Source organism: Neolamprologus multifasciatus, chromosome 3 (genome assembly GCF_963576455.1).
Source record: "Neolamprologus multifasciatus chromosome 3, fNeoMul1.2, whole genome shotgun sequence".
NCBI classification, from domain to species: Eukaryota; Metazoa; Chordata; class Actinopteri; order Cichliformes; family Cichlidae; genus Neolamprologus; species Neolamprologus multifasciatus.
The window spans coordinates 35,362,349-35,386,560 of NC_140441.1; the positions used below are offsets into that span (position 1 = coordinate 35,362,349).

The 24,212-nt window shown below is 42.7% G+C and overlaps 1 protein-coding gene across 4 annotated transcripts; it reads left to right on the forward strand.

Annotated features, from left to right (window-relative positions):
• Positions 1 to 294: 294 nt before the first annotated feature.
• On the forward strand, positions 295 to 22,810 carry LOC146522827 (uncharacterized). 4 transcript variants are annotated; one of them, XM_085152969.1, is made up of 9 exons: positions 295 to 712; positions 2,445 to 2,898; positions 6,571 to 6,756; positions 8,220 to 8,900; positions 9,479 to 9,539; positions 9,635 to 9,708; positions 13,102 to 13,156; positions 18,069 to 18,254; positions 18,663 to 22,810. In XM_085152969.1, the coding sequence occupies exons 2-9, from the start codon at positions 2,700 to 2,702 to the stop codon at positions 19,342 to 19,344; spliced, it is 2,124 nt and encodes a 707-aa protein (XP_085009095.1). In that variant the 5' UTR covers positions 295 to 712; positions 2,445 to 2,699; the 3' UTR covers positions 19,345 to 22,810. The 4 variants fall into 4 exon arrangements, with proteins under 4 accessions (XP_085009095.1, XP_085009109.1, XP_085009120.1 ...); XM_085152983.1 differs by having other exon boundaries at positions 2,697 to 2,898; XM_085152994.1 differs by lacking the exon at positions 295 to 712 and adding an exon at positions 9,245 to 9,324 and having other exon boundaries at positions 1,696 to 2,898; positions 9,481 to 9,539.
• Positions 22,811 to 24,212: the final 1,402 nt, after the last annotated feature.

Below are 24,212 nucleotides of genomic sequence, written 5' to 3' on the forward strand. Positions count from 1 at the left end.
TGCAAAAAAAAAAAAAAAAACGTCTAAAGTTGGACACACCTAACTAAAATCTTGAAATGCTGAGATAATAAATGAAAACTAAAACATTTTAAATAATAAGATGAATAATAACAACCTAAAAGTTCATCTTCTTTTGCAAACATCACTATTTGTATTGGTGCCAGCAGTTTAGGTATCAGTGTGAAATCTGAGCTGGGAAAAGTTACTGCTATAATACTGCATGCAGCCAACCTGATGCAGTATGTGGAAACAGGTCTGTTAGATCAGTATTCAGTGAGACAGTGGAGCAGTTGCAGCATCATGTCCCCCTTAAGAGTATCCAACATGCAGGTTCCTCCTCATGGTTCGTGCTGATGGAGGCTGTTAACATGTTATGTGCCCTGTGCAGACACACGCTGCATCTCCCTCACACAGACACACACACAGAGAAAGAGAGAGGGAGAGAGAGAGCAGGAGGAGGAGGCGGAAACCTCCATCTGCCCTGCTCGGTGACCGACCCGTCATCCTCGGGCTCGGGGAACAGACGGATCGTCTCCTCGCTGTTGTCATTTTTTTAATTTTAACTTTCACATCTCTGGATGAGGAAACCGCGGGGGGGATGATGTGACCACGGGAAAACGGAGAGGGGATTTAACACGGAGCAGATCTTCAGTCTATATATAGGCTATGCCCCGGACTGCACCACCACCACCACCTGCCCCCCCTGGTGCCGGTAAGTCACGGAGGGAAGAAGAGGTGGGAAGCTGGGAGAGAACCGTGGTGTCCCGGGGCGGGTTGGTGCTAGCCGTGCCTGGGTATCGTTGGTAACTGACCCGTGAAAATGACTTTTGAGGTCTCGTGAGGTCGGGTTACCGTTCAGCCATGTTGCAGGAGATCGATAGGCGAGGGAGGGAGGGAAGAGGTGTGTGTGGGGGGGCCGTTGGACTCTTGACACCTGCCCTTGTTCCCCATAACTGAAGGCAGCGCGAGGGAAAACCGTTAAAAATGTGTAAATTGGCAGTTAGGCGGCTCTAAATGGCGTGATGACTTTCTGACTCGGTGTGGCGGGGAGTCGGAGTGCCGTTCAGCCATGTTGCGGGGGGTGTGGGGGGCTGTACAGGAGGAGGAGGGAGGTAACTAGCTAACAGCGGGGCTCCGGGGGCTCTGACTCCGACCGACCGACCGACACCGAGAGGGACGTGAGGGGAAGGGGAGGGGGTGTTGTGGAGAAGCTGGTGCCCGATGATTGTCGCCTCCCTGCCGGATGCGGCGGCAGCAGCACCCCGCGCGGTGTCGCTTAGAGACGGAGGCAGGAGGCAGAGCGAAACGGGGTCGACGGGGGTAGTGAGTGAACCGAGGCAATGAAGAGCCTGCCAGCCGCATTTGATTTATTAAATAAAATTATTTAGTGCAATGTTTTAATTAACAAGGACCTAAATGTTAAAAAGATGAAGCAGTGAATTTAGCAGGATTTGTTTTATTAAAATTTACTATTATTATTTAATTGCTATAGAAAATAAGATTTTTATACACACACACACGCACACACAAATATATATATATATATATATATATATATATATATATATATATATATATATATATATATATATATATATATATATTATTTCCACAATATTTTTGTGTCTCTGTCTAACTCGATTATTGACTTTTTTGGTGTAGTTTTGAGTCATCATGGCGCTAAAATATTTTGTATATTTTATATTTTGATGAGTTTTTTTTTTTACATTTTTAAAATGAAATGTGATTTATTGTTTAAAATAGTTTTTTCAACAACAATCATGTTCATTTTATTTTAAGATTTAAGTGTGTTCTTGCAGAAAGCCGGTGTTCATTTGTTCATGTGTTCATTCTTTTTTCTTTTTTTTTGCACATTTAAATTTCTTAGATATTCCTACAGACACAGGCATGTTAATTTTTAAATAATTTATTTTACTTTTTCTTTATTTAAATTACATTCCTACAATAGGACGCTGATAGATTATTATTTATTTATTCATTACATTTGTATTTACTTTTTTATTTGTTTATCTCTTTATTGTTAGCCTTCAAATTAAAGTATTTTCCTAGGATGCAGTCAATTTTTTTCCTTTCAGGGGCAAAAAGTGACCAAGGCTAACAGGCGGTGACAGGTGGAGTAGTTATTGATGATCACTGATCACAAGTGACGATTATTGTTTTTCAACAGGAAGGTCAGGGCAGGAGGTGACGAGGCAGGGTCCGTTACCATGGTGATAACAGATGATGATTTATCCCGTTATTGGGCCTTATCCATTCAATAATTTATTATTCACAGATTCACTTTGTTCCTTTTCTTCTCCTCCTCCTCCTCCCTTTATCTTCCTCTCCCCTGTTCTCTCTCGCCCTGCGTCCTCGCTGCTTCCTCTTCCTCCCCCTCTCTCGTCCCGTTCCCCTCCGTTCGTCTTCCCTCCTCTGTCTTTCAGGTCACCGAGAGCCAGCAACAGCTCGCTCTGAAGATCAAATCCACCCTCGTTTCCTCTCTCTCTACGATGCTCTGCTCACGTCCATATGTTGAAGAACACACTCGTCTTATTTTAGCACCACTACCTTCCTCCTCCTCCTCCTCTTCCTCCTCTCTTGCCCTCCTCTCTTCTGAGTTTTGACTCCCCTTTTCACTCTCTCTCTCTCTTTGTCTCTCTCTCTCTCTTTCTTATTTTTTTCACACACGGAAAAAGAAAATGAAGCGTGGGTCGAGTGTGTTGCAGCCTCACTCTGATGCAGCCAAACGACATGCACACCCTGCAAACACACACACAAAGACACACACAGGCGATGACGCACAAGCCGCAGGTTCGAGCCCCTTCCCAGCAGCCACCTCTCTGTTCAGCCCTGATGTCAGCACCAAGATGGCGTCTGACCTCCTCATTAGGCTGTCAGGTAACACACACACACAGTGGGCACTAGAGCTGCTGCCTAATGACTAATCAATCAATTGATTTGCAGATTATGTAATAATGAAAAGGATGGTTAGCTCCACCCCTAATGTCCAGAATTGCATCTTGTTTATGTCATTTTTGTGGATGCTAATTTGTGCTCACAAACACTACAAAAGTATGTGGACAGATTTTTCTACTGTCCTGTCGTGGGAAATGGAGTTGCGTGGGTGGACTGAAACAATAATTTATTACACAAGAATAATACAGTAATACAAGAATAAATAAACAACAAGCCCATTTTCCGCGTGTGTCGTCCACGTTCCTGTCACTCCCTATACTGTCTTACCTAAGGAAGGCAAAGAATGGCCAAAAATAAAAGAATATATATGATAACTTGCATGGTGTTTATCCCAAAGTGAAACACTTTATAAAGAAAAATCTAAACATAATACAAGGTTAGTAAGTAAACTGACCTCCTTCTTCCTGGCCACCTGCTCCACCTGTTCTGGTGGGACACAGACGTGCTCACAAGCAAAACCAGCTCATATACTATATCACCAAATGTATTCAATCCAAATCATTGAATTCAGGTGTTCCAGTCACGTCCATGGCCACAGGTGTATAAAGACAAGCACCGAGGCATGGATATTGTTTCTACAAACATTTGTGAAAGAATGGGTCGCTCTCAGGAGCTCAGTGGACTCCATGGTGGTAATGTGCAGCCCGTTCTCATTCCCAATGTGTGAAATACCGACAACTTGTCATGTCTCATGGGAATACAAAAAGTTACCTTCTGGATTGTGGATGAAATTCAATAGAATGACGCTCCCGGCGGTAACTGACGTTCCAGCTGTGTATTCCAGCCCTAACCCTAACCTTAATCCTAACTCTAGCCATAACCTTAATGGTGTTAGATAGTGTTTTCCAAAGCGATTAAAGTAAAATAAATGTACATGTGCAGATTGAGTCCAAACGGTTCTCATGTTTCCTCCTGTTTCCGAACGCATAACAAAGGAACAGGTTGTGGCAGAAAGCATAATATACCGACGATTTGTCACATACAGTGATATGTTATGCTTTGGGAGTGGGAACGTGCTGAGGTGCCTAGTGCATGGAGATCACCAACTTTCTGCAGAAGGTATCAGTACTGACCTCCAAACTTCACGTGCCCTTCATTTAAGCTCAAGAGCAGTGTGCAGAGAGCAGCTGAAACGTGTTCCCTGGGGTGACGATCCGCGCGTCTCCGTCTGGCAATCCGATAGGCGAGTTTGGGTTTGGCAGTTGCCAGGAGAACGGTACATGTATAATGAGTTGAACCCTTATTTCAAGTGAAAGGAATTCTTAATGCTTCAGCACACCAAGACATATTGGACAATTTAATGCTCCCAACTTTGTGGGAACAGTTTTGGGCATGACCCCTTCCTGTTCCAACATGACTGCATACCCGTGCACAAAGCAGGATCCATAAAAACATGGATGAGCGGTTTTGGTTTTGGAAGAACTTGACTGGCCTGCACTGAGCCCTGCCCTCAACATGACAGAACGCCTTTGGGATGAATTAGACCGTGGGCAGACTTCATGTTAAACCCTGTGGATTAAGAATGGGATTTGACTCAAGTTCATGTGTGTGTGAAGGAAGTCGAGCAAATACTTCTGGCAATTTAGTGGATGATCTCCACGTGTCCCCTCTCTATAGACATACCCGAAACACCTCACCCTTAAGGCACCCAGGAGGCATCCTTGTCAGATGTTGATGTGGAGGAGCTCCCAAATGACTGAGCTCCTCACCCTGTCTTTAAGGGAGTGCCCAGACTCCTCATGCAGATAGCTCATTCTGTTGGTCACTCCACACAGCCTGTGGCCATACGTGAGAGTTGAAGCCTAACTCAATCAATCTTCCCTTTCACACTGTATTCACTGGGATTGGGCAGTCCAGGGGTATAATTTCCAGGGGGTTTAGGAGGGTTATGACCCCTCCAATAATCAGACCCAGCTAATATAACCTCTTTACTTTTCTTTACTCATTTCAGTTATTACCAGCAAAATAGTTGCATGTTTAATCATCTGGGAATTTACCCAGATTTATTTATTTATTTAGACAGACACCCTCCCTTCCCCCCCTCCCCCAATGTTCAGCACAAAGTTACGCTCATGGGGCAGTCATCCCATTCCTGCTGGGAATCATATCCTCAAACTTGGAGGTGCTACTCTCATTCCCTCCACTTCACATCTGGGTGCAAATCACCCAGCTGGTTCAGCTCGTTCGATGAGCCCAACTGAGCAGAGAGGTGATCTGGATGCAAACCCACCTTCCACTGTGTTTGTACAGGGACAGACTAGCCTGCAACAACAACACGTGATATCCCATACTCCTGAAACACCCCCCTACGGGAAATAATGAGGGCCACGGTTGGATGCCTTCTCCACATCCATGAAACACATGTAATTATGGCTATAATACATGGGTTATTCCACAGGATGTTTCAGTAATTTTCAGTACAAAGCGGTATACTGTGCCTCCACCTAAGACTGAATGCATTTTCGCTATCTTCCACTCAGCTCAGGTTTAACATAAAAAATAAAAAGAAGCACGAGGCCGTCTCACCCCGAGTTTTCAAGGTCTACTAAGGCTATTGGTGCATACTCAAACACACCAATCAGAGCATACTGATGTAGAGCCACTTCAGAGATCAGAAAATGTTATTATTAAAAAGGAATTTTTGACCTGTTCTGCGGCTGAATACGTATTCAGCCGCAGAACATATCTGAGCCTTATAACAGTGGTGGCACAGCCTGTAAGGTATAAATTAGCCCATCAGCATCTCTAATAGGTGCAAATAATTATATTCTTTTACCACATGTGAGTACCCTGCAGACTTTTTACGATTATTTGCTACTTTAACTTTGCCTTTTTAATACAATAACAGCATGTTATGTTGCACTTATGAAATCATAGAACTAAAATAATGAAGATGATTTTGCCTTCATTTTATTTAATACAAAAAAATAAAACAGCTGTGAGGCAAAGGAAAACATTTTGGCCTTGACAGAACGGTAGCATTCAACATCCAAGGAGTGATGGCTAAAAGCCTATGCCAAGGCACCCGGGAAATGAAAATGGTGGAAAAAGAATAACGATAATGACAGTAATAAAGACAAATAAAATCAGTAAAAGGCAACATAAGCAGAATAAACAGTCAGGTTTTAAGTTTCTTTCACGGCTCTCCTCAGGCAGACTGAGGAGTAAACAGCTGCTTCACCTCAGGTTTTTGTCCTGCTCTTTGGAGCAACTGAAAGCCCAGAAGACCTCAGAGACCATCGTCATTCACAGATCTGAAGCAAGTGGGCGGCTGCAAGAACATGAAGTACAAGATTTTTTAAATCAATAAAAAAACAAGCATCCAATATCAGGTCTTTAAAACAGGGTGATAATTCACTCTCCGGTTGAATACTATTACTCTGGGTTTAACTCCCATTGCAGTAAATTCCTGCTGCAGGTTTTATCTGCTGGAAATGAAGAGACGTGAGCGTGTAGGTGTCCGCAGACTTCGGGCATGTGTTGAAGGAGCCTGTGCGCTCTCATGAAGGCTTGAGTGCGGTTATCAGGCTGCAATTTGACCTCTGCAGTAATCTGTTTACAGTTAACTTGAATCAAATCACTCTCTGTCTACAGAGGCCACCCAGAAGGCCCAGATGCATCCTGGGAGCCGAGAGGAAGCGGAGCAGCAGGATGAGCCAGGCGTCGCTCTCTCACCGGACAGCCCCGGGGCGAGTCCCGAGCCACCGTCCCTCACGCACACGCCTGACGGCAATACCGCTACGGACACGCTAGCTTCAGATCTGCTCCGGAAGCTAGCAGGTACGAGTTCGCCAAAACTGTGATGAGAGATACAGCACTGTGTAAAAGTCTTGAGCCAGTCCTTATTTTTTCATGTTATGTAGGGAAATGGATGCAGTGATTTACTGGAACATGTGCAAACATACACAGCAATACAGTATATAAGGCAATAACAGAGTTTGTACAGCTCTAAGAACTTTGGAATGACCACAGTTTTTCTTTTAGGCACCTTTCTTGTCATTTCTTGAAGTAGTCTTCAGGAATAGTTCTCCAGGACATTCAAAGCTCTCCTTTGGATCTTTCTTTTTGTTCTGTTCTGTTTTCTTCTGGTCTGAGCTCTGAGGAGGCCAATCCATGACTGATAATGTTCCATTTTGTGTTTTTATATCCAAGTATACTTTGAATGCATTGGAAGTGTTTTGGGATTGTTGCTGACAAATGAAGCTGCTAAATTTTGATTAATTATCTCATTACACACAGTGCCACTGATTTTTAGTGCAGTTCTTATGTAGTTTGGCATGCCCCAGCTTTTCTCACTGTTTCTCAAGAATTTCTTCTTGAGAGCCACGCTAACACTCACACAATTTCTGATGGGGCTTCAGTGAACAGTAGATCAATCAACTGAAGGTCCAAGTGCATCTCTCGACTCCTGTGTCAGGTCTTTGCTGTTTCTTAAGGACATGACTTTCAGATAAGCCTGCCATTTCTTTTTTTGTCCTCCACTTTTCCCGATTTCCCAAATTTGTTTAAGGATACACTGCACACCATGTCTAGACATGCCAAGGTTTTAGCTAAAAAACCTTTGGGTATGATCTTGTTAGTGCAAAAGTGCTATGTTACGCCTGTCAAACGGTGTTATTTTTTTAACATTTTTTATAGATTCAGCTAAAAAATAGGAACAAATAATTGTGTGTTCTTGCAACAGGCTGCTGGTAGCAAAGTGCCTAAAGACACTGATTAAAAATGGTAATATCCACGTTGTCTGTTTTGTATGGGCACAACACTGGTTCATCCCTTGAGTTAGGTGCCTTTTTATGCTTGAATGATTCACAGGTCTGCGTTAAGTGGCAGTGTACAAAGAAACACTTTGAAAGACCTTCCGACAGCCTGGAGAACTACTGTTCAGCACCACAAAATATAAGAAAGTCTGACTTTGAGGCAAATATAGAGAGAAAAGAGTGGTGGTTCAAGACTTTTGCACAGTACTGTAAGTCATTTCTGACTGTTGGCTTTGCGCTGGATTCCAGCCCTGTGCTCCCAGTTATAAGCCTTCTGGTGTGGACGTCTTACTCACTTGTATTGGTGAACAACACAAAGTAGAGGTTCTATAGCTTGGAACCAGAACTCAGGTACCAGAGTCCAACTGAACTGTCTGTTTTGTTTTTTTTGTTGGTTGAGGTCAAAAACATGTTTCCTTCTCTAGCTTTGAATGAACTTTCACACACTGCTTCTAATCATTTATTATTATTTCTTCCCAATCACAGAGCGTCAGGAAGTGAATGGCCATGTGGTGAGACTCAAAGAAGAAGAAGAGCCAATGGAAGTCGACACAGTAGCCCAGAGTCAAATAGTAACAGAAGACGTTACTCTGCCTGCCCCGAAAATGGTCAATCATCACATCTTCAGTGTTAAAACAGAAGATCGGGGCCTCACTGGGAACAAGGTGGCTGAGGAGTTGCACCCCAGAGCCAAAATGGCGGACCGGTGTCTCTTTGGCCTTAAAGTAGAAGGCAAGTTCTGTGCTGAAGGATGCCCTCCTGTCTCCGCAATGGCAGACAGTGCAGTCTCTGGAGCCAAACAGTTTCACTTTCAAGTGAACATGGAGGATGTCTCTGGAACTAAGATGTCGGACCACCTTCTAACTGGAGCCAAGATGGAGGACCAGCTTCTCTTTAAAGCAAAGTTTGCCGAGCGGCCTTTCTCTGGAGTCAAGGTGACCAACAAATTTCTCTCTGGAGTCAAAACGGAGGACAAGTTTGCTTCAGGGGCCAAGATGGAGAACCAGGTTTTCTCTGGGGTGAAGATGGAGGAGCAGCTCTTCTTTGGAGCCAAGATGGAAGACCAATTTACCTCTGGAGCCAAGATGGCGGACCAGTGTCTCAGAGCAGTGCTGTGGCAGGACATGTCAGTGAACCTGGCGTCCACACTGCTGCACCAACTGTCAGGTAAAGACACAATTTTTCACGCTAAACTACAGGAGCTTTAAGATTAACCTAGATTAAATCTAAAGTTGATTGTCGTGTTTTTACTGGTCAGAGTTGCTCCTTGATGCCGAAACGTCAAATCTAAGAATACATAAAGCTGTCAAAAAAACAAATAAACAGAAAAACACAATCTTTCTTGAATATTTGTGAGTTGAATTTCAGAGATATTCTTTTTTTTTCCTTGAAAATATTTATATGCTCAGTTTTGTGCAGGTCTTTGGAGGTTTTTTCACTAGTAATATAGTGAAAACCCCAATGATTGCCTGTAAGCGAGCACATGGAATCAGCTGACTTCCTTTAAACAGGAAGAAGCAGCTGTGTGAGCCGACGGGCTGGTGCAGAGAGAACAGACCGAGACTTTAGGAAACAACAGATAAGAAACCCTGCGTATCAGAGACATGCAGCCTCAGAGGTGGAGGTAGCTGCAGAGAGAAAAATGCACATTGTCCACTGTTTGGGTTTTAGCCAAACACACAGGTTGCATCATTTTTTTTCGGTTTGTACTCGAATGCGTTTGTTTTTCTGTCGCTCTTCTGCAGAGAGGGTCAGTAAGTCCAACAGTCAGCTGGTGGATAGGATGACTCCACCCATCAGAAGCAGGTAAGTGCACACTTCAATCCATCAGCGCCATATTTTGACCTCTGACCCTCAGTCATGACAGTATCCTGTATGTGTGCGTGTTGCTTTCTGTGTAGTCCTGTTTTGAAGGGTAACGACGACCAGCGCCGCTGTGATCAGGCAGTGATCAGCTCCCAAACTCCTCCACTTGGTAATGGACTTTCAATTTTTCACTTTTCATTTCCAACAGCGTTTAACAACCAACCCAGACATTTGTATCCACGCACTGCAGCACATGCATACCATTCAGGCTTCTAAATGCTGCAGATGACTTCTGCAGGCTCAGCTGGGAAAGGGATCAGAAACAAGGCGAAACGGTCTTACTTTTAGAGCTGTGAAGAAACAGAGTTTTACGTTTGTGTGCAGTGTAATCGATTTTTGGGGGTTAGCCTCTCCGCTATCAAGGTCTCACTATTCGTAGAGGCCAGAGAAAAGTTTGAACCTTGATTATACCCCGCTCTTGACGCAGACACAAAAACCAGGAGACACACCAGAGCGGCTTGAAGGCTGCTGGCGTAGTTGGTGCATTGTAATGCAAATTATCCACAGATGAGTCCATGCAGTCACAAAAACTTGGCTCCAGTAGAACTGCAGTCCCTTAGCGGACTCAGGGATAGAGAAATTATGATCATGGCTTTAGTCTAGGTGAAGTTTCCAGAAGCTAGTTGACCTCTGATAAAGATCCTGAATGTAACCACAGCCCAGCTGTTTTTATATAGTGCAGGGGTGGGCAAAGTCCAGGTTTTAGATGTGTCCTTGATCCAACACAGCTGATTTAAATGGCTAAATGACCTCCTGAACATGCTTTGAAGTTCTCCAGAGGCCTGGTAATGACCTAAACATTTGATTCAGGTGTGCTGACCCAGGGTGAGATCTAAAACCTGCAGGACACCGGCCCTCGAGGCCTGGAGTTGCCTACCCATGATATAGTGCATGGATGTAAAGTCTCTTTATTTGGAGAGCTGACGTAGAAAATTGAAAACTTGCATCTTGGTCAGGCTTAGCTACTAAAAACACAGCTTGGTTAAGTTACACACTACAACTACCTGGTAAATTTAAGGCACTAAAACAAGTTTAATGACATCATTTAAGAATTACATGTTTTTGACACTTTATTTTGTAGTTTTCTGTTAATTAATCACACTGACATAATAACCTGGTTTGCACACACAGGTTAAGATTTACATGAGTGTCACAGTGTCTACATGAAAATACAGGAACTCTGCGAGGATGCTCTGCAGCTGGAGGAGGTGTAGCTCCTTGATTATTAACCGTCTCCTGGTGGTGTTTTTCTTTTTTTTATTAATGAGTCACGGCGTTATGGGTTGTTGTCATTGATGTGTTTGCTTGCCAGTCTCGGGGTAATTTGCAGTGATGGAAACTGACACTGTCAGTCAGAGTGGAAGGATTAAAGGAGCTGACGGCTGAAATAGTGATCCAGCTAAATTTACAATGAACACTGGCGCAGCAGGAAGGATGTCAGGTACAAGGATGCGAGCTCCCAAACCTCCAGCTGCCTTTTTAACAGCACACACTTCAGCATTTACAGATAAGCCCGGTGATGTTATGAATTTTTAATGCATTAGTCTGACTCTAAATACCTTCCCTAGTCAGAGAGTATGAGGCATGACTCTAAAAACAAAGCTTCCAAATATAAAGTGTCACTTTTAAGTGATGGTCACTGTTGTTTCTATTAAAGATTAATGAAACAAGGGGAAACATCTGCATGCGTTTGATACGCACTTATTCAGTGTTTCTGACAGACTAAGTGAATATTGTTGGTTGGTTGGTTATAGAGACCATCACCAGATTTTATATTTGAAGTCAGATTTTGTGAGAATTTGAATTGGAGCTGCTGATAATGAGCCGACGATCAATTATTCACCATTCAAATCAAAAGCGATGAAATTTAACGATGAAAGGTGTTTATTTTGGGGTTAGCTGGTGACGCGTTTGGTTACATATCAGGATAAAAAGTGTTCATGCTTTTATTTGTGCATCAGTATTATTAGTAACAGATTTTTATTTTCATTTAATTTGAAATCTTGAGTCCAGATGTAAAACACTGTTTTGTGCAAAAACCTGTTTACCTGAATTTCTACTTCAGAGGTTGAGAATGATAAAGTTTATCTAATAGTCTGTAACAACTTCAAACTTCTAATGACTGGGACGTGGAGCTGTGGCACTAGTCTTGCAGTATTAATTGTAAAAATATGAAGGTAGTCCATCGCTTGGAGTAAGCCATAAACTACTGAGAAAGTCTTTTGTAGACCACCTGTTCATGGTTTCTCTGTTAGACAGACTGGATTTTAAGTATCATCATAGCTAATTCTGTCTCATGCTGGTTTGTGGACCTGTTTTGAAACCTTGAGTTTGGCGTTTTGGGGTCACCAAGAGCCACCAAGAGCTCGATTCATATTCCCTGCTCGTTAGTGCTAAAATCCAGACAAAAAAAACCTAGAATTTCATAAAAAATGTAACCATGGGTTACAAGTAACCACAGAGCCGGCCATATTCTTTGTCAGATAAGTCCATTTAGAAACCAGAATCCAGTTCAGTTATTAAGGTTAGTGGGGGTGAAGCAGAGACTGTTTAAGGGGATAGACGTAGCTCTGGGGTTGGAAAAATAAACCTGCATTGTGCCTGAAGGCCAGCAGTGGTTTCAAAACTGGTTCTCCGATCTGACCTCTGTCAAAGCTTTTCTCTTATTTTGGGTTGTGTTTAATAGAAGAATAGAAGAGGTTTTTTGGTAAACCCTGTAATACCAAAATGCAAGATTATAAAACCATTAAATGGACCGATTCTTATATAGCGCTTAAAGTGTGTGCTCATTGGCTAACAATTTATAAAAATCACAAGTCATTGCAAACAGCTAGCTGCTTGCATCAGGTCAGGTATTTAACTTTAAGCCTTAATAAGAAGCAAATTTTGATGCAATAAACGTGTTTGTTTCTAACACAAATCTGTGAGAAGCTACTCACTTCTAGAGGCAGCCTCAAGTGGCCATTTGAGGAACTGCAACCTCTCAGAGTTTTTTTGTTTTTAAATGGTTTTTTTATGACCATCATAACAAAAGTTTAAAACTTCAACTTTTTAAGGTGCTCGACCAAAAATGAAGTCTGAGCTCGTGACTTTATTTGGATCTGATTATCACCCTCTGTGTTCTGCCTGGCTGGCTCTTAGCCACCACAAACACTTTTGATCTCCTCCACTGACAGCTCTCAGCAAACACTCTCACCGAATGTGTGTGTTCAGTTTGCCTGCATTGTCTCTGTATCATTATTATTATTATTATTGCTATTATTATTACTTTTTAATGACTGCATGCTGCCTTTGTCTGTGTTATGGATGCATGCTGCTACTGGAGTGCCCTTTGGGTCTATAATAATAAAGATGGTGGTGAAGTGCGCTGACAGAGGCTACAGTCACACAGAAGTTTAGCAATAATAGCTTCCAGAGGGGCTCATCATTAAGAAGTTCTGCTGTGTATAAAAAGCAAAAATCACGCAGAATAATAAACGAATGCTCTTCTTTTTCCTCACAGAAACCCAAACCAGCCTCAGCAGACACCAAACCACAGGTTGCTCTTACTTTTTCAGGTAACACACACACACACACATGCGTGTTTTCACATCTTAGTGAGGACATTGAATTGACATAATGCTTTACCTAGCCCCTTACTCTAACCATACCCTTATTGTAACCTCACTCTAAAACCACATTTTTGAGCCTCAAAAATGCCTTCAAATTTTTGAGGACAGGCGCTTGGTCCCCACAGGTATAGTGGTATCTTTTGGTCCTCACAAAGATGCTTAAACAAGTACACACACACATACACCTTTGCTCCTATATCTGTGAGGACCCCCTTTAAGATAGTGCACTTCCTCGCTGACTCTACATAGCTATCTCTTTTTTTTTTTTTTGTCTGTCCCGTTTGGCTCTTTTGCCATCAGAATTATTGTCTAAAGGCGAAGAAAGATGCCCAACGGATTTTCTTTACCAAATTGACCATCCCAGCTTTGCCGTAATGGTCCATTTGATTCACCTTTTATTCTTTATTTTATTTTCACTTGCTGAATACGGGACAGACTTGACTGGGGGAAAGAAAAGGGAGAAAGAAAGAGGGAAAGAAAAACAGTTGAGAAGAGGGACGGGGGAGAAGGGCAAAGAACAAAAACCAACAGAATAAGAAGAAAAAAAAATACATATATCAATCACCTGGATCACCTGTTGAGAAAGAAAAAAGAAAACAAGCAGAAGAAAACGAGAGTAATATAATAAACAACATCACAATGATATATGAGAATATGACAGTAAATACTAAATATTAAACATTATTGTGCAGCACGTAAGATCGACAGCACAGTGTGCATTGAGGTAGGAGCCACAAAGGGTGTAGTTTGTGTGTGTGATCACCCGTGTGTACACCTGTGAGCATGGACGCGCTTGTTTTTTTAAAAGGTTCCTTCATGTAATGATCTGCTAGAGGGTGTGGGGGGCCACTGCCCCGTCCTCCAGGGCATGAAGCAGGTATGGAGGAGATCAAAACTCCAGACATCCAGAGGCCCCCAGAACACAAGAGACCAAGGAAGACCAACAGAGGGGCAGCCGAGCCACTGTCCCAGAAAGAGCTGAGAGAGTCCCAGATGAGGGGTCACTCAGCAGCCGTGCAACAGAAGCCAGGGGGGGCTGCAGTGACGTGCCCGTGAGCTCCGCCGGCAGCCAGCTGTGCCTGAGTGACCGAGCCCCAGGCCGAGAGGCCGAGGGTACCCCACCTCCGAAGTGGCCCAAGCGAGCCCCAGGCTCCAGGCCCCGATAAGCAGCCTCCAAGGAGTGAGCCGGTGCGTAACCTGGACGCCCACCCCCTGACACAAAGAACCACCAACGCACCGATGTCTGAGGGATTCCGCCCCCGGCAGGGGAAGTGGTGGGGGGAGATAGGCCTCCAAACCTTGGAGGGCCTGAGATGTCCTCAGAGAGGTGGCGTCTGATACCCAACTTGACATATATACACAGACATACAGGCACACACAGATACAAACATCCATTCCCACCCTCATGCTCTCATATGCAATTACTCCACACTCAACCAACGTGGAGACAGACATAAAGAGATGTTGTACACACAATCACACTCCCCAAGCGTACTCTACGAACCGGGTCTAGGTACCCTTGCCCCTGGAGGGGGGAACTGCACCCAGACACAGGTTGTGTTACCCTTTTCCCTGCGGTGGGGAGAAGCAGACCGCCCCGACTCCGCAGCAGCAGGGAGGCCCCACATTCCGGACCCCAGTCAGACGGCCAACTCCTCCTCCTGGCCCCCCTGCTCCAGCAGGCCGCAGAGAACGAGGGTGAGAGAAGACTCCTAACCTCCCTCCACCCGCTCATTGTAGTGTTGATGTATGTGTGTTCTAAGGTGCATTTAAAACCCAGGAGGGCATGGAGCTACCTGCCAGAGAGCAGCAGGTAAGCGCATAGTCCCTCCTGCTAGCCCTCAATGTCTACGTGTATTTAAAATTGAGAGGTTGGCAACGACGCCAGGGGTGAGGTTGTACACCCTGATGGTAATTGGGATTCCGTGTAGCGTGCCCACCCCCAAGATCCTATATGTATGTGTAATGAGAGTGTGAGTAATGTGAATGTCTAAGTTGTGGGATAAAATTGAGGCAGAGGCAGCCAGAAGGGGACAGAGGGGGGGGGGGGGGGGGGGGGGTTACCTCCTCTGCACCCTGGTGACACACCCCTACTCCAAGGCCCTGCATGTGTGGTTGGTTGTGGTGGAGCGGGAAGAGGGAGGCAGCTGGAGATGGGGAGGGAAGGAAGGGAGGGGCAAGTGACCCCTCCCTGGGGCCAGCTCCCCCGCTGACCCCAGTAGGCACATAGCTATCTCTAATCTTTGAGTTTCAGCCTGTTTTGGGACTCACTCTTGTTTATAGCTCTGTGAACGGTGATCCTAAATGTCACAGCATTTTATCCAGCAGTAAAGCTTTCGAGCTGTTGTTTTCTGGCCTTCTGGAGAGACTGAAGTCCCCGCTTATCTTCCTGCATAGCTGCAGCTCTGCCGGATTCTCCATCTCAGTGTAATCTACCAGCGAAGGCGTCTTTGAACATTAACTTTCTGGAGATGTTTAACAAACCGGTGGGAGATTTTTTTTTTCATTAGCAGGAAGAAATTAGTACAAAGATGTCAAAGCTCTGGATTTTTAAAAAAGTTTTTATCCATGCTCGGCTCGATTTTGGAGACACAACCAAAGAAAATTATGGTGGATTAAAATGGAGTGTGTCTGTGATCTGCAGGAACTCAAGTGTATAAAACGACACAAAAACTTCTTAGTGAGTGTACGTGATGGTGGTGTGCAATAAGGCTTTGATCAGAAAGTGACGCAGGAATGAAGTACACTCTGTATACTGTAAGCAGGCTAACACATATACTATTTATAATGTGTTAAACTAATTGAGTCCTTTTGTATTATTCTAGGGCCTTTACTTCACAATATAAAGCACCTTTTTTTGAAGTGTTGTGATTTGGCACTTTAAAAATAAAATTGCAATTTGAAGAAATCCAAATTCAAATAAAAAATTGCCCATAAAAGTGTTTTTGGTGAGAGTGGGCTGACTTCATCTATAAACCTTACACTCACACTAACAACTCAAAAAGATGCTTTTAATATAAAAAATGGCTTCATTATAAACTAACAAAGCCGTTACTGAGAGTGTGAAAAGCATTGAATGCTATTGTACTCGGCATCCCGCTCCTTCTTCTTCTGTTGTGATTTTTATCTGTGAATCGGGCTCCACAATTTTGCGTGAACTCTTACATCAGGATGTGTGACTCGATCAGGATTAGCGTGCTGCACTTTTGGGAGCGATTTATTGCATAGTTTTTACAAAACTTTTAAACTACAGTGCATCTGACAGAGTTAAACCCGAGCCTATTTTTGAGCGCCAGCTCTCAGCCATGCTTCATGGCGGTGGACTGAATCAGCACTTTGACATCCTCGATGGGGTTTTTATGGTCATTTTTTCACAGTTGCAGTTTACGTTTAATGAGAAATGTAGTTTTTCTCTCAGCTTTCCACATTAAAGACACCGGCCACTGTAAGCCTGGAGAGTTTCCCATCGTTTCAGGCCCAAACACTTTTGTCCTCCCGTTACTCTTTTCATGATGGGACTCGTGGTTTTGAGCGCCTCTCTCATAGAGAACCATCATAAAACGTCCAAAACCAGGAGCACCTGTCTCCCAGAACTAATTCCACACATGAAACACTGATGAAGAGGTGAGTTTTAAGAGGACATGGAAAAACGAACAAGGTCAAGCGGAAGTTGTCACCGCTTGTAGTGAAAGCGTTTTTTCTGGCTCCATTTTTTTGAGTTTGTTTAAGGAATTGAAGAACCATGAAACTGTTAATACTCACCTGATGTTTGTCTACCTGTGCCCTCTAATCACGCTAATCACTTATTGTTACATAAACGAGGTTCACTATGATCTGATTATCTCCAGCTGTCATGTATTTCACCTTCTCTTCATGCTAAAAGAGAAATGAAATCATTTCCTGGTGTTATGTCTCATTTCTTAAACCCTCTCAGATCTGAAGCCTGTATATGAAGCCAAACCAGCTTTATCCATAAAACACTTTAAACAACAGCTGAACAAAGTGCTTGAGGTTAAAGATAAAAATACAAAAATATAATAAAATACAAAAATAAATAAACTAATAATAATACATATATATTTGAAAACAAAAGTGCATTTCAAGCATAATTACAACAAAATAATAACAAGTTAAAACCAACTCTCATACCATACATAAGCGGTTCCCAACCCCCGGGCCATGGACCGGTATTGGTCCATGAGTCGTTTGGTACCGGGCCGCGAGGGTTGAGGTTCGGGTGTGAAATTTATGGTTTTCAGGGTTTTTATCGTTAACTCGGTTTCCCTGGATCTTTACCTGTGTTGTAGTTGTGTATCTTACTTTGAAAGAAATATTTACGTGTTACCATAGCGACCTGAGAGCATTAAGGGGCAGAGAGGAGGATGTTACTCTGAATGTTGTTGGCGCATTTCAGGAGGACGCTGCTAATAAAGTTACACAATTACACAGTGAATTCGCGTTTAATATCATATTTACAAAATACCACCGTTTTTGTCTTGGTCGTATCATTTTATTTTGTTGTATTTGTCTGCGACACCTTAAAGGCCGTTCCCTGAAAGTATTGTCTAACATTAAGCTGGTCTGTGGCGCAAAAAAAGGTTGGGGACACATACATAACCGATGAAGAGCTGGGTTTTAAGAGGTGACTTAAAAATGGACAGTGAAGAAGAATATAAAGCACCAACCCTCCCAGTTCAGACAAGTTCAAAGCGCATGCTAGAAAAACCAAAACCTGCACCTGATTGGTTGCTGTCCTCTCCCACAGTGAGTCCCGCTTTGACCGCTTGGAGATTCATAGACAAATATCTGTTACCGTCATTTATGTGTTACAAGCTTTTGTCACGTCCTTGCCTTCCAGGTGTCACGTGTGCGGTTTTGAGACCGAAGGACAGGCCCTTTTCCAGAGTCACATGACCGAACACCGCCAATGGGAGCACAGATCCTTCTCGCTGCACTGCTGCGTGTGCGACCACTCGACCAATCAGGAGGCAGAGATGAGGGCTCACGTCTGCACGCACATTCAGGGCGACGCAGTAGAAGTGAGGTAGGTGTAGGGATCCCTAACGACCCCCCTCCCCCCCGGATACGTGACCACACATCCAAGTGTCAGCACATGATTACATCGTTAAATTTAAATTTACTTAGATTTTTGAGTTGTTTTTAAGCGAAACAACCCCAAATCTTATATGACAAATGACGATAATGATATTTTATCTTTTGGACAATCTTTTTACAACAATCTATCATGTCAATAGTAAAAATAATCATGTCTGCAGTACTCCTTTGAGGCATTAATACGACCTTACAAAAGGTTTTCTGTGTATGACTTAAAAAATGGATTGAATGGATTCAAAACTAATTTGTTGATGTTACATGCAGGTGAGTGTGCTTTCTGTCAGCATCCTCGTGTAATGTGTGGGTCATTAACTCCTCTACCTTTCCTGACTCCCAGATGCCCTGTTACCCTTCCTGCTACAGCCTCCACCTCCAGCAGCGGTGCTCGTTCAGTTGCCACGGCAACCCAGCCGGAGACAAGCACCTCAGAGCATCGCTGCCGCATCTGCCAGAGGTCGTTTCCAGGGCAACAGGAGCTGCTGGTTCACTTCCAGGGTCATCGCCAGGGCAACCAGTACCGCTGCGACCGGTGTGGCCACCTGACCCGGACAGCCAACAAGCTGGTGGAGCACGTGCGCGTGCACACGGGGGAGCGACCGTTCACCTGTGACCTCTGCCCCTACAGCGCCAAGCGGCGGGACAGTCTGCGCCTGCACTGCAAGGTCAAACACGCTGCGCACTTCTTCAACGGGGGCGCGACGGACGCACCCGCCGACGTGCATACGCACCGGTCATACGTGCATGCAGACAATCAGCGCTCGAACAAGCACGTCCAGCGGCTGCACACACCGCCAAGCGCTCACACTGCTGCATCCTCCTCCTCTGTTCCTCCTCCTCCTCTTCTTCTTCACCCATCGCTGTCCGACCGCGCTGGATGGAGGGATTTGTCTCCTCTCCTCCCGATCACGACCCTCATCTCTCTGAAACAGCGCTCTTCTTCATCTTCCTCCTCCTCCTCTTCATCTTTCTCTACCAAACACTCTTTGCTTGGTTACCTCGGCCTGACAACTTCTTTGTAAAGCCTCCCTGCTTTAGGTCCTCCTCTCTTCGTCTCCTTCTCTTCTAATTTCTCCTCTTCCTCTTCTTCCTTTTCTCTTCTATCCATCCTCTGGACTCTTAAAGCGATGGATGTAAAGCTCTGTAATGTATCCAAGGTACTGTCACTCAGCACTATGTATGAGAATGTCAAACAGCACTGAAAACACACCGATAAGGAACGTTTTTGAATTTATTCAACTTTTGCATCATGCTCGTGATTTTTGCTGCATTCCTGCCTGCTTTAGCCCGTCATATAATCACTGAACTCTTAGCTATTTAACCGTGTGACATATTTATTGCCTGTCTCTCTTGTCCTCCAGAAACCTTGAACTTAAAAAGTCTCATTTTATTATAAATTGTTCTAATCAGAAACACGAGATGCTGTGAAGTAAGGGTCATTTATTGAGATGATGAGATAATGTTGAGGGTGAGCTAGTTTGTTTTTCTTTTAAAACACAACGTGTTTTTTAGACTTTTTTTTTTAAAAGCAGCTGACTTCAAAAAAATATGATTAAAGGAAGAAAATAAGAGTTGACAGCATTTCTAGCAGCTCTTTAAGGCAATATCTATATGAAGGTTTACTTAACTGTTTACTTTGAGTTCAGCATGCTAACTGTTCCACAGTACAATGCTAATATAGCAGGTATGATGCTAATCATATTCTATGTTCTTATTTTGTTATGTGAACATGCTAACTTTTGCTAATTATCGGCAGTGAGAACAAACTACTGCTACTACTGAGATTGTCCTTAGTTTGGTATGCTTATATGTTAATTTTTGCTAATTAACCGCTGAGGCTAATGGGAATGTCTTTAGTTTTATTGTTGTATTATTTGCTTATTGCTGCTGAGACTTCGAACTTTTTTACTTGGTATAAATGTCTTTAGTCTAGCTTTTTAGCATGGTAATGATGGCGATTTAATACTAAAAAAATGCAGTTCAGCTAAGGGTTATATATATATGTCTTTAACTTAGATTGTTACTGCGCTAATATTTGCAATTTATCACAACAAACAATGCTGCTTAAATTGATGAGAAGGGTGTTAGTTTAACATGCTGTTTAGCACTAAACACAATATACAAGTGAGGCTTGAGGCTGATGGGAATGCCTTGTGCTGATTTTTAGCATTGATAATGTTGGCCATATCTTGCTGTGGCATGTGAACATGCTAACCTTTGCTAATTTGCACTAAAAGAAATCACCACTTAGGCTGATGGGATATTATCAGTTTATCATGCTAATTTGCACGAATTATGCATTCCAGTTGAAGTTGGAATTTCCAAGTTCCCAGTTGGAATTGGACCCCCCTCTCAAGTTGGATTTCCAATAGAAAGTGAGACCAGCCCCACCAACCCGACTTCTCAATCCCAAATGGTGGCTCCGAATGGCTCCGTAAAACTTTCATTCGTGCTGCCAGTGTTGTGTATCTGTGACTGACTCTAGCCTCAAATGTGTTGCAGGGGAGTTTTAAGTGCAAAAACACAAGCACAAGCACGAATGGCTCTACTTTGCTTAGAAGCAAAACTAATCCTGGTATCCCTTGCTTTTCTGACTTTAGTACTGGAATACATTAGTTTTGTGTGTTACGTGCTAACCTTTCAGTTTTGTATAGGCTCAAAGGGATGTCTGTAGCATGTTAGTATCTTAAACTTTCTAAGTTAGTACTATTCACACGCAATATTCCTGAGGGGGTTTGAAATTGCATTACTTTAGGGTGCTAACATGATGATTTCCACTGAAGCTAATGAAAATATAATTATGGTGCATTCCAGATTAAGTCAAACTTTCAGAATTCCTTGTTGGAATGTTTGTCTCAAACACCCCCTGAACCTGGTGTTCCTCCTGATAAAGTGGGAGAAACCCCTATATAGAAATCGAAAATGGTGGCAGTGAATGGAAAAAGTAGTGAAACTGTAATACTTTCTATCTGTGCCACTACTGACTTGCTAAATAAGCCATATACAGAGCAGTGAGAACGCTCTGTCCGTGAACGTGCTGCAGCTACATTTTTAAGCACAAAAACCAAACATTATGCTGTGTTCCTAGTGATGACATGAATGACTCTGCTTTGCTAAGAAACAAAACAAATCCTGTTTGTCGTGCTTTTCTGACTTTAGTACTGAAATACACTAACTCCGGAATAACTTCACTCCAGAGTTCTGAATTAACTGGAATGGGACATTACCTTAGGGTATTAGCATGCTAACACTGGCTAATGAAAGCAAAAAAAACACACAGCAAGGCTAACAGTCCTCAGCTTATTGCGCAAACATGCTAACATTTGCCATTTAGCATTAAACAGAGCATCTAGCTGAGCTGATGAAAACGTTACTAGCTTTATTATTATTTTATCCTGAATTTGGTTAAAGTCATCAGGATGTTTGTGTCAAGTTTTTAATGCTCCATGTAAATCCACCCAGCCAACAAATGTGGAGATATTTCCAACAGACCAATTCAGAGAACCACTCAAGGTTTAAATCATTGGTGTTTTACTGTCTGAGTTCATCTACAACTGTGAGTGAAAGCATTTTAAACCAGATGCTGCAGCCGCAGTATACTTTTCATAATCTGCTGCTTATTGTCTTAGCCATTCTAATCGTAAAGTCTATATTTTCTGAGAGACCATCTTCACTTGTTGTGTCTGACTTTGGTATTGTATTACTGCAGAAAGCTCACAAATACTCACATTTGATGAGAACACTTTATTTTATTTGACTGGTTGCATGAATTATTTAAAGTTACCATCCTTCAGTCTGCTGCTTCCACTTCAATATTGGAGGATTTTTGGGGTTATTCGTGGTTTCTGGAGGACAGTGATGATACTTCTAATATTTGTGTTGTATATTGATAATGTATTTGTGTTTACATGACTACATGGGGCTCCTGGGAGTCTGAAATGTCTTAATTTAAGGTTGCACTACATGTAGACAGAAGAAAAGTCAGTTTAGAACACTTTAGCCTTTTGCAAAAACACTTTAAGTGTTGGTTTGTTTTGTAATGTCGCCGAAGGAAAAGTCGAAACCCACAGCCAAATAATTACTCTGCAGATTCAGTCCCGGGGATCCAGTTTTTGTTAAATTATCCAGTACTAACAGCTGATCCACGACTGGTATGGGGCAGGGATAGCTGCTCAATAAAGTGTCGAAAACATGTTTTTTCAATGAGTATTATTTATTAAAGTTTAAAGCCGAAGAGCATCTTTCTTTCCTGAGGCAGGGAATGGCTTTAGTTTGAAGACAGTAAAAACCTGAAGTTGTATTACCAAACGCACAACACAACCTAAGCTAACTTAAAAATTATTTTAACCTCCTAAGACCTGAACTCTTCATGCTCTCATGCATTTTTAATTTCTCTTTGCTATTTGGGCTGATTGGGACCTGATGAATGTAAAAACAAAGAATTACCTTTTTTTTTTTTTTTACCTATTTTTTGTTTCTAAGAAAAATAAGAGCCACATATGAGGATATTCGTTTAAAATTTCAATAGAACAGTAGCAGTATAATGTCCTCGTAAGCGGATATCAGGCCCTTGTAGAGCAAAATTGAGTATTTTGGTCTAAATAACCCAAAATGTGATGTCCACATATGTGGACGCCAGGTCCTAGGAGGTTAAAAGGAAGAATAATGCCCACTATGATTATTTGGTGATTGTCCCTTCTATCTGTTCCTACTTTGATAATAGCATAGCCACAGCGGCCTCACAGTGGGTGAAATGTCTTGCAGATTACAGGATTCAATCAAAATCTTATCCGTGATTTTTATTAGTTATGACAACAAAAGCTTATTTTATTCATAAAACATAACATTTTGCTTAAAATTTAAGACTTTCCTGTAGATTGTCTGGGCACACAATGACTTCTTTATACTCCAAATCAGAGCCAAATTTCATTGCACATGATGTTTTTATTATATTTTCCACTGTTTTGATTATTTTTATGACCTGGTGGAAGCACTCACCGTGCCATTTATCTTTAGGAAACAATTAAATTCACAAAAGTGATTGTCCTGGTCACAACAAGACAAAGTTTGAAAAGAATAATATACACTTGCCAGACACTTTACTAGGACTATTTTACAAACCGCCAATCTGCTGGGATTTTCCTTCACGCCCATCTCTAAACTACGGTTTACAGATGGAAAAGAGAAAATATCCAGTGAGCCTCAGTTTTCTGCATGAAAATGTCTTGTTGATGTCAGACATCAGGGGTGAAGGGTCAGACTGCTTTGAGCTGATTTGAAGGCAACAGTAAGTCAAAGAATCACTCATTACAACTAAGGTATGCAGAAGAACAGTGGCTACTGTAATCACACTACATTTTTCAGCAATGCGGTGTATTACTGCACAAAATTCAATAATATGTTGGCAGTGATGTTGTTACTTGCGTTAAGGTTTTTCAATTATCTGCAGGTTGGGTGGACGGAAAGAAAAAACAACTGCAAACTTGAGCTACATTGAGGTGATTTCAGTTCATGTGTGGGAGGAGGAAAATAGTGGGCCGGTCTGCAGCAGAGACATCGACATTACCTTTATTTTTATTGCACGAAAGAACGAGAGCACAATGGTGAAGTGCAAACTGCACCCAGGACAGAAACAATCACATTATGCTGCTAACACACTTTGGCTCTTTGCAAACATCAGCACAGACAGCATGCTAACACAAAGTTAGCAAGCAACCCAGAGTGACGACAAACCTTAGTGCATGCAGACTTCAGTCCAGCAGCCAGAGCCTGAACTTCAACAGAGTCAGTAATGAGCAGTCTGGACTATATTCTCCATTTGTGTCTGTTCATGTTTTTATAGTAGAACCACGGTGGAAGTCGCTTTGGGCACAACATGTCAAACATGAAG

What these genes read in the sequence shown, in the direction of transcription:
- LOC146522827 (XM_085152994.1), top strand. Translation starts at nt 2,700, where the DNA reads ATGAAGCGTGGGTCGAGTGTGTTGCAGCCTCACTCTGATGCAGCCAAA. An exon ending in ACTGCTGCACCAACTGTCAG is followed by an intron (nt 8,901 to 9,244) that starts GTAAAGACACAA and finishes TCCTTTAAACAG; the next exon opens with GAAGAAGCAGCTGTGTGAGC. An exon ending in AACAACAGATAAGAAACCCT is followed by an intron (nt 9,325 to 9,480) that starts GCGTATCAGAGA and finishes TCTTCTGCAGAG; the next exon opens with AGGGTCAGTAAGTCCAACAG.